Raw genomic sequence first — 15,499 nt, 5'->3', positions numbered from 1 at the left:
GTCAAGTGCCTTAGCCACTATGCTACCAGAGCTCCCAGTTTCTCACTACATATATATTTTCCCTTCTAGGTTGAGAAGAAGCTCCAGTGGTGCAGTGCCTAAGCCATTTGACTACTAACCAGATAGTTGATCGTTCAAACCCATAAGCTGCTCTGTGGAAGGATGATGGGGCAATCAATCTACTTCTGTAAAGATTTACCACCTCAGAAACCCACTGGGGGTCGCTATGAGTCAGAATCAACTCGATGGCAGTGAGTTTGAGTGAGTTATGTTGAGAAAGGAGTCCTGGGGTGGTACAAATGGTTAAATTGCTTTGTTGCTAGCCAAAAGTTTGGAAGTTTGAGTCCACCTAGAGTCATCTTGGCAGAAATGCCTGGTGATCTACTTCCAAAAAAAAGCAGTCTTTGAAAACCCCACAGTGCACAGTTCTACTCTGACACACACAGGATCAGCATGAGTTGGAATCAACTTGATTGCAGCTTTTTTTTTTAATGTTGACAAAGGCTGCCTTCAGGATGGCCAGCTGCACTGTGGGTTACAGTTGCATCCCCTGCAGCTAACGTTCCTACTGAACCCAAGCCACGAAGAAGGCTGGAAACAGGACAGTGCCCCTAGCTGTCTTTGCCCCTGCAACTGATGAGTGATGCGTACTGCAGTCACTTGGGATGGTCAGGGTAACCATTAGGTTCAGTTTAAATAGATTGAGTCAGTAATGTGGGATTGGCTTAAGAGCAGCTGCCATGTTGTTCATATCATTGGTTAGACCTTAGGGACTTTGATGACCTGAAAATACCTAGTGGAAACTTGGAGTCGAACCCTCTTAGGAAAAGCTTCTATGGGAGCCCTAGAGCCCCAGGCACAAGTGCCTTTGATAGATGTGATTACAAACTCAATTGCTAGAGATAGAGGTAGCATGATTGCATTATCAGAAACTAATTCCTTTAATGTACCTTCTTTTATTCAGGAAGAACAAATAATAGATCAGTCTTAAAAGAAACACAACCAGAATGCTCCTTAGAAGTGAGGATGATGGGACGTCAGCTCACTTACTTTGGACCCGCCATCAAGAAAGACCAATCAACAGAGAAGGATATCTTGGTTGCTTAAGTAAAGGGTCAGCAAAAATAAAAGAAATCCTCCACGGGGTAGACTGACACAATAGTCACCACAACGACCAGGGAAATGGGGAAGGAGCATCTGTTATACACGGAGTTGTCATGAGTCAGGGCCACCTTGATGGCAGCTGACAGCAAGGGTCCAGGAAAGGCATTCTCAGTATCTCTCTCATACTTGTAGTCAGTGTCAGGTACTGGAAGCTGCAGTGGCAGTTGCAAAAAGGCACAAAATCAGCAAAGTAATCGCCAAAAATCTTGCTCCTTGCTTATTGAGCCAATATTATTGAGGAGAAAATGCTTACTGAAGATTGCATATTCTGTACTAGTGTTTCAAAATAAATTAGAATTTCATTTTTTTAAGATAACATGCTCATGAAAGTGTACTAATCCCATACAGAAATTTATCATCAGAGGTGATTTTACCTTGAAGGGAATGAGACTTTTGTATCACAGCTTCTCACCATAGCTCCTCAAGGCCCTATGACTAATTTATGTGACTAACTTTATATTCCTTTTTGTAAAGGAAGCTCCCAAACAGTATAAGTTTCATGTTCCACGAAACCTGGATCAGACCTTCTTTATTGCCATCATCAATTTTCAGTTCTCTGCTAGTTGGTTATACAAATACTGACTTCATCCAGAGACAAATCTTGCTCTCAGAAGAATAGTTACTATTTTCTTAACTGTTAACTGGTTCTTTTGTTTAAATATATTTTTTCTGGCTCTGCTTGCAAGGCAACAGGACTCTCCATGAGAAGCCCTGATCTGGCCCTGTTGGGAGAATTGACTGGTGCTTTGCTTCATCTGAGAATAAGTTGCCTTCTCCAAGCATTCAAAGGGATGCAAGAACCAGAGAAGGGGTGTTCCGGTGAATGAGGCCTCTTCAGCTTGTCTTTGTGCCCTCACTTTTGTTTGAAATGAGACTCTAAGATATAAAATACAATTATATTCATATATCAATGAAATTACTATTTTAGAGCCACACATGAAATATCTGGGGGTCATTTGTACTTCTCAATTCCATTAGTAAGGATAACTGAAAACTGACATTTCCTTTCTTTATTAAAAAATTTAATAGGAATTCTAAGTACTGACTAGTCATTATCTTTTTTTTTTTGAAGTTTTTAAAATCTTTTTTATTGTTTTTATTTGTTGGCTTTTCCAGGTCAGTGCAATGGGATGGAAAGAATTTGGTCTCTGAGGCCAAGTTCTGGCTTTCAGACATCATTTCTCTCTGACTATTATCACCGTAAATAGTATGTGGCTGGTTTTATTCTAGCTGCTGTTTATTGAATAGAATGAATAAATGCTTAGGAAATGAATATTTTTCCCCACAGATTATTTTGTATCCTTTTGAAAAACCTCTTTAAGTCTAATTTTTTAAACATAGGAAAACAGAGACAGGGCACTGGCACAATTATATATTCAACTAAAGGATCGATTATTCATTTATTATTAATATTTTTTAACTCATGAGAAGAGAGAAATTTTTTGCTGACCAAATAATATTTCTTGGACCTTAAAATTTACTATTTCCTATAGAGTTCTATGGGAAAGTTTGGATTTTTTTCTTCTTTTTTTTTGAGGTGGGAAGTAATCAGTTTTTCAAGAGGAAATGTCCCCTTAACAGCCCAACTCTCAATCCACCTACTCCTCACTTATCGACTAGACTATCTCATTATCTGACATTTTGCATTTACAACAATAGTAAAAAGTCTACTATCTGAGTATTTTGAACAATAATGATGCATGTCTGACATTAATGAACACCAAGGTGCAAGGTGAGAGTAATGCTGGCTGTGATAGTTAAGGTTATGTGTCAACTTGGCTGGGTCATGTTTCTTGGTGGTTTGACAACTGTGTAATATAATTTGGCAGTCATGCAATGATGAAATCTGGCAGTTATGTCATGATGTAATTTGGCAGTTCTGTCATGATGTAATTTGGCAGTTATGTAATAATGTAGTCATCCTCCAATTTGTGATCTGATGTGATCATCCTCCATTTTCCTGTTACACTGGTTTTCACATAACAACTTGGTCTTTGGAACTCAACCATGTGGGTAAGTGATGAATGGCCATCGTCCCATTGACAGATGGGTAAAAATTGTCAAAGGCAGATTGATTCCTAACTTACTGAAGTATTATTTTATATCTTAAAGCTTGTAAACATATTTTTAAAACTTAATTTTTATTGAAATATGTTCCTACATTTCTCATAATATAATTTACATATAATACTATAAATTATTTTGCTTGATAGTTCATAGCTGGTTATGGTTTTTATTCTTTAGTTTTCAAACTGAAAAGAATATATATACATAGAAAAATTGTAAGTAAATTCAAAGTTATCAAAATCAGTTGCTGTCTAGTCAATCCCAACTCATAGAGACCCCCTGTGTGTGAGAGTAGAACTGTGTTCCATAGGAATTTCAGTGGCTAATTTTTCAGAAGTAGATCACCAGGCTTTCCTTCCAAGGTGCCTCTGGTTGGACTCAAACTTCCATCCTTTTAGTTGCAACCAAGTGTGTTAACCATTTGCACTACCCAAGGACTCCAAAGTTATCAAAGGCTGATTAGTATCACAAGGGAATGTTTTAAAAAACTCAGCACCTGCTCCTTAAGTGAGCAGGTGAGTTTCACTAAGTGAGTGTCTCTTGTCACCCATTTGCATTTGTACTAGCAGGTGTCAGACCAACATTAGAAATAACAAAAAGGTAAGGAGGAGAAGGAAGATGCTCTGTGGGTGACAATGTGACTCTGGGTAGTGTTTATTCTGCTGTGTGGGGGTGCATTTGCTATCACCCCTGAGGATAAGAAAATAGGTATGCAAAATACCTGTGTTAGAAAATAAAATGGCAAGTGTTTTTGAAATTGGTTCACTCATTCTCTTACTTCTGGTCTCTGTGGCAGATGTTCCTGATATATGACAGGGAAGTTCTGGGTTTATGGATCACAAGTTCATTGGCAATTGGAACAGGATAAAAGGACAAAAGAGATTTTATTCATTATGGAAAGAAAATTTCTTAAGGTCACATCTGAGTAGCAGCTCCATCTGATAAAGCTCTTTTGTTTGGCTTCAGAAAGTGCCCTGAGGCCTCAGCTTAGGTGAGGAGTAGAGATGAGAACCCTCTGGGTTTTAGTTATTTTCAAAAAGGCAGCATTGCTTCTAACCATGAAACACCTATATTGTAAAGTTAATTAATGGAAGTGAATTTTTATCTAATTTTTATGGCACCTAATGCTATGAGTCGGGTCTGACTCGATGGCACATAACAACAACAACAAACAATTTTTATTGCCCATCAAAATTATAGATAAAATTTTCTTTATATATATGTTGACTAAATTTTGACACTTAATATAAGATAAAGATCCATTTGCATAATGGGATTATAAAGTGCTACTAAATGTACTAAAATGATTGCAAGACCGTTCTTTCTTCCCAGGCATCAAATATTCATCCCAGAGTCCTTTTTCATTCTGGTGAAAATCTATACAAAATTGTAGGCATCCTTCTTGACTCCTGCATATTGATAATCCTGCACCTTTTCACTAGAAGGAAATGTAACTTCGTGTAATCAATTCAGTAAGTGATTTTCATAATGATAACATACCACGTGAGACGAGGTTCTGGCCAGCCTGATACGGAGCAGTGCAATATTACATTCTCTTTCTCCCACACAGTGTGCGAACGAGGTTTGATGATGAACTCGGGAGCGTGAAGAAGACTATCTTCATTCAACTTTCTATGATATGCCTCAGTTTCTTCTAACTGGAAAAATATATATGTTATCACAATACTACTAAATCAAAGTAATCTGTGCTATTTAAATGTTCTTGTTGGGTGCCATTGAGTCAATTCCAACTCATAGTAACCCCATGTGACTGAGTAGAGCTGCCCCGTAGAGTTTGCTTGGCTGTAATCTTTGCGGACACCAGTCACCAAAATCTTTCTACCGTGAAGCTGCTGGGTAGGTTCAAACCGACAACATTTGGTTAAAGCTGAGGACTTAACTGTTTGTGCCTCTGGGGCTTCCACTAAAATAAATACAAACCAAAATTATTTTTCCATTTAGAGCCTTATTTTTGTATTTAGATAAAATGTATTGCCTTCCTTCCATCTTTAAACAGATGTAATTATTTAACTCTTAACATTCTAAGCTTGAACAACAAACTTTCCTTCTCTAAGGTGAATTCCTTAAGGGTTTTTCAGTCATACTCTATGGAGTTTTAAACTATTAGATTTCTCTTTCTTTGACTTATACATTTTATTGTCTTTTTCCCTTGTTTCCTTTTGTTCTGCTTCTCCACACATAACCACTTATTTCTTCACTTGAACAAATAAATCTGGATCTACACACAACCTGTTCCATGCATTTCAATTTTTGTAAGTGATATTAACTTGTCTTTTTCTTACTGTTTTCCTCAGAGACAGGTGTTCTGCCTTTTCTCGAATTGCAACTTTCCTTGACTTCTTCTTCAAAGCCTCCTCCTGTTGAAGAATGGATGTGGACTGTTTGGATGCCATGGACTGTTTGGATGCTGTCAACTGTTTGGATGTTGAGATTCCTTCTTCACTGGCAAGAAGATTCCTCTGGGCTATGTATGCAGCAGCTTCTTTAATTCTTTGTTCCTCTGTATCTGTAATTCCACTGACATGGACTTGGCTAAAAATGAACAACAACAAAAGATGGATATTGTGGATGGCACTGATAAGATTGCCTTATTTTACAAAGTTCTATGTACCAGACCTCCAATGCAAAATAGTTTGCCCAAATAAAACCTGACATAGAAAAATCTGGTAAATCAGTAGCTAACTCTTCACATGCAAACATAGTCTCATAGTCTTCATGGGAGGGGAGCGGAGGGAAAATTGTTAGACAGGATAAACACACATACACACAAACACACCAAAGAGTATTAGTGATTAGTGGATATTGCAAGGCATTGAGCTTGTGCTACTGGTGGTGGAATATTTTAGATAAGGACAGCAATAATGGAGGCACAATATGAAAAATTTCATCAATGTCCCTGAGCTGTAAATGTGGAAGTTGTTATGTTGGTAAATGTCTTATTGTGTATGTTTTCACCACAATGAAAGTAAATTAAAAAAAAAAAAAAAAGTCTTCACATTAACAATGATAATAATAATAAAATAATGATTCCTATTATGTCCCTGGTACTATGTCAAGTGCTTTTTAACATTTGTTGCTACTAGCTGCCACATTGGACAATTATCTCATGTAGTGCTCACAACAACCCCCTGAGGTAAATTGTATCATTTCTATTTTACATATATGGTAACAAGGTTCAGAGAAGTTACATCCCTGACCAAAGCTCATGGTACTAGTCTGCTTGGTGCATTTAAATATGATTTAGTTTACAACAAGAGATTAAAGTTATGACTATTTCTAGAAAAGACAATATTGTAAAATGAGATATAATTTGTGTGCTTTAAAGCCTGTGACTCTGATGTATGACTGTGTGCTTCATCTGGGTTCTGTAATCCAGTAGATATACTGCATTGCCCAGAGCTGTTGCATATAAAAATAAATCTTAAATTTCCACCATATCCTTATGGCCACTGTGTTTCCAAGATAATAGAGATTGTGTTCATGCTGTGTGTGAGTGTATACATAACAATCTTTGCATTTGCATGTACCTGTGACAAGAAGAAATAATCAGACTAGCAACTGAAGTGGTAACTTTTATGAAAGTGTTCTGTCTTTATCAGTAATTGATGATGATGGCACTTGAGAGATATGAGGTAACATCTAAAAGTATCATCCCCTAAAGTGGTAGTTTATAATAGAGTGTATTCTGTTATTTGTTAATAATGTTAAAAATATTTACATTATCTTTAATATTCTTCGATACCTTTGTTGTGAACCCTTTCAGATGGTTCAGTTAGGGAGTGTCTTAACTATATACTGGAGACTTGCTTGAAAATCTGACTCTCCTCAGATCTCTTAAAGCAGAATTGTACATTTACTCTTTTTAGAGAGGAGTACTTCAAAACTTAAGCAAATAATGCCTTTATATATGCAAATGCCTGGCATTTTTCTGAGGAACAGGATTCAACATTTGCCACAAGATTGAAATTTCTCACGGGACACTACTAGAACAGTGAGTAGACAAAATAAGTCAACTTTATTTCTTATTAAATTTAGTGAGTAAAATTTAATTTCTTTCTCTTTACATTTGTCTCTTCAAATATTAATAGGGAAGTTCCTGCTAATGAAATCAGTACTATACCCACTATTCAGTTTAGCAAGAAACAAAAAAAGATGGGAGATTTTTAGCTTAGTGTCCTAAGATAATTAGCTCTAATCTTTTTTTTTTTTTTTTTTTAAGTAAGATAGGAAATAAATGAGTTATTAACAAATGCATACAAAATAAACTATTGTGAGAGTTTGTGTGGAATTCTCCATAGAGGTCAACATACCATGAAGAGAGAGATTTGAAATGAGCTTTGGCATGTGATTTGATATGTACAATAATTAATCTCATCCAGTGCTAGTCTTGCCCTGAGCTGAGAAAACCCCAAGTAAGAGAACTTTAAGTCTAACTTCTCACTGCTTCCAACAATGGAAATGTTGGCATAGCTCCGGAGGGCAGGAGGGATTCACGGGCTCCTTGCTTTTTCCTTTCATAAATAAACTGAATCTTGAAATTGCATTTAGTTCACATGAGGAATTGAATACATTTTTAAACATCTCTGTTTGACCCAAGATAGAAAGGATATTCTCCTTTAAGTAAACATATGTCATTAGTAACTCTTCTAAAATCTGAGCACAGAGCAAGAATATGATGTGACATGTTGACAAAAAGTATACTATTACAAATTTAAAATAAACAGATAAACCTCCCTAGCACTCTGAATATTACAGATGGTCTCAACTCTAAATCTGTTACTGTTAATGCTAGTTGCTTTCCTATCTTTTTCTTAGATTGACGATACTGTCAATGCCATTGTGAAGTGTTATTTTCAACACCATAATAGAACATACGAAATTGGGCCCATACAGAAAATAAAGGAGAATTGTAAATAAAACCTAGGAGATCAATTTTCATTCACATTTTATTTTATCAGAGGTTATTGTGTAAACTAACAACAATCGGGAAAAGCCAGAATGGTTTAGTAGAGAAAGATTTAGGAGAAGACATGGAGAGTACAAAGCCCACATAGACACAGAGGCATGCTAGATAATGCTAAGTTGATGTTGTTTTTAAACGTTTCTTTTTTCTTTTTTTTCTTTTTAACCGAGGGAAGCAAGCAGAAAACAACACTATTTTACGCCTCTAACCTAGTGGCCTGTTATAATGAATATGAGTGAAAGTTTAACTAACTTTGTGAAGAATCTATGTCTGGGCAATCACTTAGAAATATAAACAAGTTTCCCTGGAAAGTTCATATTAAAAGATATCCAATAAAAAACTAAAAATAGATTATTATTTATCCACTTATATCACAAATGAGGCTCAAAGCAATTATTGCATCAGCTTCTGAAACAATTCAAAAATGAAGAGCCAGAGAACAATGGAAGGAAGAACACAGGGAAACAGAGTTCGGTCACCAGAAGTCGCCATCCGATGATTTCCTCCTGACTTTCAGTCATCATCTCCTCTTCCATGCCACTGTCTGATAGCATTTGCCCTAGTAGGATGACCTCATTTTGAGTATCTCCCTAGCTATGTGAGCAATTCTCTAATCAAAGGAAAATAAACGGGGGAGGGCTTAAAAGTTCCTGTTAAACTTTAATCTTGGTGCCTCTGTTAAGTTCCTTGGTTCTTAACATCATTCAAAAGAAGAATTTAAATAAGAAACAAAGAAAATGGGCATTACATAAACTTGTGGTTTAGTATTTTGTTTTGAGGGTTGCCTCAGAATAAATAATAATCACTTTGCAGTAAATAAGATAAGCCAGGCATTTGAATTATTAGGCAATTTCTTCTCTGGTGGCATAGTGCCTAACACATTTGACTGCTAACCAGAGGCTGGCTGTTCAAAACCAGTCACTCCTCAGAAGGAAGGTTGGGCAATCTACTTCCATAGTGACATCACCTTGGAAACCCGTGGAGGGGTTGCTATGAGTCGAATCCGACTGGATGGCAGTGAGTCTGGTTTTTTTTTGTTGGAGTTTTACTTAACCTATGGTATACATATTTTTTCTTACTAATGATTAATAACCAAAACAATATCGACTACCAAGATCTTTTCCATCTACCTAAACAAATCATCTGATTTTTTTTTTTTTTTTAGTTCACCCACCATTTTATAGTTTTGAAATTTTCTTTCTCTTCTAATTATGGTGACTATGTATATAGGGTTCAATCTTTAGTTTTCAAATGCTCTACTTCCAATTTCAACTAATTCCACAAGTAGTATTAAGTTTCTAAACATTACCTGCTGTTACTTAATGATGCTGAGTGATGACAAAGATTTCTGGAAGAATGCCTTTTCTTAATTAACACATCTGCTCAGTACAGGGGTCTGGGCTTGCTCAGACATACAGTGTGTAACACAGGGCCCAGTACATAGTCAAGTGCTCAGTAAATGATAATAATAATTACTATTATTTATCATCATCACCTTCTCTGACAATATTCCTTCTCCACTTTCAAATAATCAAACCCAGGAAGAGAAATCACCATACCGTCCTGAGAAAATGGGCACCATGTAGTCACCGGGCAGATTCTCTTTCTCCTCTCCAGAAAGAAGGCTCTTCTTGGCTCTCTTTGTTTGGGGACTCAACTTGGATGAATAATCTTCTAGCAACAGACTGGAATCTGTAAGTCTGAAATAAAACCCTTCACATTAGACGGTCACAAAAAAAAATCATTTAAAATATTCAAAATACTGATAAAAGTAAGTTTTTACTTGAAAGAGGTTTCAGAGAATCCTAACTTCTATTATTAAAATTATCTTTTATCCTTAGAATTTAAGTGGAGTCAGAAAGACTTTAAATTGTTGTTATGTGCCATGAAGTTGACCTCGACTCTAAGTGACCCCTCCTTGGGTTTCCGAGGCAGTATCACTGCGGAAGTAGATTGCTGAAGTAGATTGCCCAACCCTCCTTCCGAGGGGTGGCTGGTGGGTTTGAACCGCCAGCCTTCTGGTTAGCAGTCAAGTGCCTTAGGCACTATGCTATCAGAGCTCCAAGACCTTAAATAATGCCCTCTATATAGGGCCATAGTGCCGAAGGCACTTGACTGCTAACCAGAAGGCTGGCGGTTCAAACCCACCAGCCTCTCCTCGGAAGGAAGGTTGGGTAATCCTACTTCTGTAGTCATACTGCCTCGGAAACCCAAGGAGAGGTCGCTATGAGTCGGGCCGATTTGATGGCAAATAACAACAGCAACAACATATAGGGGCAAAAGGAAAACAGGTCTATAGAAATGTCATGGCTTCTTTTTTTTTTTCCCCCTCCCTGAAAGAGCAGTGTTTTTATAACAGTACTAAATATCCTTTTGCTGTTAAACTAGGGTGTGGAATTTAGGCAGTTGATAGGAATGCTTTTGCTACACTGTACATCAAATCCCTTTGGGGGAATTTTTTTACCCCTTCTCTGTTCCCTTTCATCTCTTGTAAAATAAAAGGTGTTGAGGTCCACACCCCAGGGAAGATCCTTTACATTGGATCACCGCTGTAGGGGGACTAAGGGTATTGCAACCCACCCTTAATCTGAATCCTATTACACATGATCAGGTTATCATTTCATATCTGCCACATTATATCATTACATAACTTCTAAACCACTGAGAATCCTGGCCCAGACAAGTTGACACAAATTTCGAGAGGACACAATTCAATCCATGAGAATGCAGCTGAGTCAACTCTGACTTATACCTTAAGTGTAACCTTATGTTACCTTACGTGTAACATAACGAAAGGCTGCCCAGTCCTGCACTATCTTCACAACGGTTGCCATGTCTGAGCCTTTGTTGCAGTCATTGTGTTAGTCCATCTTACCGAGGGTCTTCCTTTTCTTACTGACCCTCTAACAAGCATAATGTCCTTCTTCAGTGACCGACCTCTCCTGATGAAGTGACTTAAAAATAAGAGGTGCTATTTTTAATATTTTTATTAACATAATAAGTATTGTCAATATAACCCTTCCTGTAACTCACATTGTGTAATGTCAATACTGTTTCTAGAGGTCACTTTCTCCTTAAACTCTGATGCGTTGAAGTCAGATGTGTTGTGGTTATATGTGATTTTTTTTTTTTTAATTGTGATTTGGATGAACATTTACAGAGCAAATTCACTTTCCATACAGCAGTTCACATACACTTTGTCTCATGACATTGACTACAATTTCCCACAATGCAATAGCTGCCTTCCTTCATCCTCCCCTGTGTTACCTCTTCCCTGTGTCCTTCCCTCCATGCACTCCTGCCCCTTGAGCTCTCTCCTTTGGGGGATGTTTAAGAATGCAGATTTTTTTCTGAGTAAGGGCCCAAGTTTCTGTAGCTTGTAGCAGGGAGCCCACATGATTTTGATACAGGGGTTTTCGGTGTGTATGTTGAGACACTACATGCTGTAGACATATTCCTCTTCATGGAACACAAAGTTAACATGTTATGTGAGCACATAGCGTCAGGCAAGTCAGAGAATTGCAAGGTGTGATAAAGAACCCTTTGGTCAGTTCTGTTATACACACACATCCATCTATGCACACTGGTACAAATGTACTTTCTGAGGTAAAAGCCTGGGTGACACAGTTTGTGATAAAGTATTAACCTAAAATTTGGCAGTTCAAATACATACAGCAGATCTGTGGAAGAAAGACCTGATGTAAAGGTACACATGTTGGCTAACAACAATGGTGGTTAACAACAACAATGTTCTAATAAACCCAAAAAGTTACTATCATGACAAGAAACAGGAAAGCAGAGATCACACCTAAAGAAAAACGATTGACAAAACTAAAAGTATAGTCTTAATCTAAAATACTTGACTTCTCTTTAACAAAAAAAAAGCCAACTCATTTTCACACTAGCATATCAAATTTTGCATCAGCTTTCAGAGTTCCTGGGAGACAATAACGACAGGGGAAACTGGGTGCTGGTTTTTCAGGAACTCTTGGTACTATCCTTGTAACTTTTCTATAAATGTGAAACTATTTTTTTAATAAACAGTTAAATGTAAAAAAAAAAAAAAAAAAAAAAAAGCCTCCGGTTCAGAGGAGCTTTGAAGAGAAAATGGAGACTGTGAGTGGTGTGGCATGGAAAAGGCAATCTGCCCAGTCTGAAGAGACAAATGCCTACCGGTCAAACCTGACTATGTTTTAAACTTTGAAAACCATTTGGAAAAGCAAAGGGGGTTAGCATAATCAAAAGAAGAAGCTAGATTATACATGTACCTTTTACAAAATGGACACATAATGATGTAGGAAATGTATCCTCTGCTTAACTAGTAACATCAGCGTAGAGTTCCCAGTGGTTTTGGGCACGGTGGTGCCAGAGTGGCTATTGCCTTTAACCTCCTGTGTGGAGGAATGAAGCAGGGAATCTCTTCCTAACACACTACCTCCTTTCCCCAGTGAATATCTAGGTCTTCTCCTATGATCAGCACTAAATCTAAAGGTTAGAACATTGAATGTAAGCTTGTGGTTTGGTTACCAATTGGAAGCCTTAGTGAAATTTGTTCCTGGCTGGCTGTTCCAGGCAGTAGCAAAATGACTGCATTCTGTACTCCTAGCAGGTCACAAAGTACATGCTGTGCTTATACAGGTCTAAGTTTAAAGTGGTATTTTCCTTCACTCCTTTATTCCATTACTATCACACAAAATAAAATTATAATGCTGAATAGTTTCATTTTTTTTTAATTTTAGAACATGTATCTGTTCTAATTTCTCTCCTGTTTTTCTGGTTTTCCTCTTCACTTTCATTTTAGTTGTCTACAATCACAGTTTTATGAACTCATATCTTTCCATGTTTATTTACATCAAAACAACGGGGAATTCTCATTCTTTTTGTTGTGTTGCTCCTTTTTCCGTCATTTCTCCTTTAATAGAAATCTTAAAATTGATGCAATTATTATACAGAACATGTCAGAATGTGGTTATTTTCTTGTTACAGGTAAATCATAACAGCTTATTTTTAATAGTTGAATTTTATGATAAAGATTATGACACTATCATTGGTTTCTACGTTATATTTTATTAAATAGCAAACAAAACTAGATCAAAGTAATACAAAGTTTGAAGTAATGGATTCTGTAATAATCAGTGTAATTTCTTATTTGAAGACTATCAGTAGTCGATTTCATTATGATCCATCAACACAGAAGTTCAACATCTTCCTCTATCAAATTTTAAAGTTGAATAATGTTTTTAAAAGAATTAAATAGAATATGTAAATTTTAAATTTATTTGACCTTAAAGAGCCAAATGAGGGCTTACTAATCTCTCCAATTTTTGGTCTATCTAACTTTGAAAATGATACTCTAATAGCTCAGTTTCTAAGTGGATACAAAACTTGATATGCATGGAAATGTTAAAGCTGAACCTACTGTCCTTTATGTGCTTAACTTAAATCTTAAAACTTTCCAAGTTTCAAGGCACTAATGAAGTTAAGAAGAAGCTCTGGTGGCACAGTGGATAAGGCATCTGGCTGCTAACCAGAAGGTCAGCGGTTCAAACCCAACAGCTGCTCCATGGAAGGAAGATTGGGTGATCTATTTCCGTAAAGATTTATAGCCTTAGAAACACAGTGGGGGTCACTGTAAGTTGGAATCAGCTCAATGGCAGTGAGTTTGTTTTATTCTTTTCTTTTTTAATGAGGTTAAGCAATAGATAAAAATTGATTTGTGTGTGTGCACATGTGTCTGTGACAGTTTCCAGGGCTGCCTTTTTGTACTCTGCTACTAATTGTGCTTTGCCCACTTCTGGTATGTATAGAGTCAGAAGATTTAAACTCAATATCTTGGTGTGTGACCTCACCACATCTATGACCAATAGCAGCACAGAGAATGGATGTAGCCAAGGTACAGAAAGCACTCTGGAAATAGTCCAGGAACTCAGAAATAGACTTACCTCTGTGTCCAATTTAAGGGTTGAACAGGAAAAAAAAAAAAAAAATTACCTTCTGCTCTTACAATTACATAATAAGCAAAAGAAAAGGAAGATTTTCCATTTATAGATTTTCAAGGCTGGAAGAGATCTCAGGTTCATCAGCACCAGGCCCTTCATTTTACAGCTGCAGAAACCAAAGCTGAGAGACCCTTCATAGCTCACCCTTGTTCACACAGCCAAGCTAGTGTTTGAATTTGGACTAGCACCCATTTCACATTAGTGTTCTTTCCACTAAACCAGTGATCACCAAATTTTGTAATTGTGTATGCAACACAACAATGCAATGCACTACCGTGGAGTGGGATCCGACTCCTTGGGTTTCCAAGGCGGTATCTCTACGGAAGTAGATTGCCCAACCTTCCTTCTGGTCAGCAGTCAAATGCCTTAGGCACTACAGCACCAGAGCTCCTTTGTAATTGAGTATTTTCAAAAAAAGAAAAAGAGTAGGGTCATGCTTATGCATATAACCAAACCCAAGCCAAACTCACTGCCATCCAGTTGATTCTGACTCATAGTGAGCCCCATTGGGTTTCTGTGAGACTAAATCTTTAGAGAAGTAGATTTCCCCATCTTCCTTCAGTGGAGCAGCTGGTGGGTTTGAACTGCCAGCCTTCTGGTTAGCAGTCAAATGCCTTAGGCAGTATGCAACCATAGCACCTTGCCTATGCATACACTGCTGTATAAATATTCTAGCTTAATGAAAAAAATCAATAAATAGAAAAATATTTGAAGAACAAATTTTATTTTTTAAAAAATAGCAGTGTTAATATTTCTTCCTAAACCTACATGCTTTGCTTCCTACAATCCCCACATCAGAGACTATACACCATATCACATTGTCCCCAAGGACTCTGACATTGATGGGCTATTCCTGAATTATTCACATAAATTGAGGTCATGAAATCATCACAGTCCAGTTGAAAATAAAGAAGGAAAAAAAAAAGAAAAACATGAAAAGACTCATTAAACTTTATACAAAGTAAAAGGCTTGTTCCTTAAAATTATGTTTACATTGTTGTTCTTGTTGTTGTTAGGTGCCATTGAGTGGGTTCTAACTCACAGTGACCCTATGTGCAACAGAACAAAGCACTGCCCATTCATGCATCATCCTCACAATCATTGCCATGAATCCATTGTTGCAGCCACTGTGTCAATCCATCTTGTTGAATGTCTTTTTCTTTTTCGTTGATTGTCTATCTTACTAAGCATGACGTCCTCTTCCAGGGAGTGTTCCCTCCTGAAAGCATGCCCAAATTATGTTAGATGAAGTCTCACCATTCTCACTTCTAAGGAATATTCTGGC

At 37.1% G+C, this 15,499-nt stretch overlaps 1 protein-coding gene across 1 annotated transcript in view; it reads right to left on the bottom strand.

Moving 5' to 3' along the window:
• The window catches only part of MYOM1 (myomesin 1), a 156,746-nt gene that overhangs the window by 117,313 nt on the left and 23,934 nt on the right, over positions 1–15,499 (bottom strand). The window contains exons 2-4 of the mRNA XM_042780221.1: positions 9,775–9,915; positions 5,535–5,784; positions 4,732–4,889 (exon numbers count right to left, since the gene is read on the bottom strand). Of these exons, the coding sequence (XP_042636155.1) occupies positions 4,732–4,889; positions 5,535–5,784; positions 9,775–9,915 (549 nt within the window). The remainder of the gene's footprint in view (positions 1–4,731; positions 4,890–5,534; positions 5,785–9,774; positions 9,916–15,499) is intronic.

Source organism: Orycteropus afer, unplaced genomic scaffold, assembly GCF_000298275.1.
Source record: "Orycteropus afer afer isolate SDZICR_OR568_19922 unplaced genomic scaffold, OryAfe1.0 scaffold00028, whole genome shotgun sequence".
In the NCBI taxonomy this organism is placed as follows: Eukaryota; Metazoa; Chordata; class Mammalia; order Tubulidentata; family Orycteropodidae; genus Orycteropus; species Orycteropus afer.
Note: the sequence above shows the minus strand (reverse complement) of the source record. Positions and strands in the feature narration are given on the sequence as shown.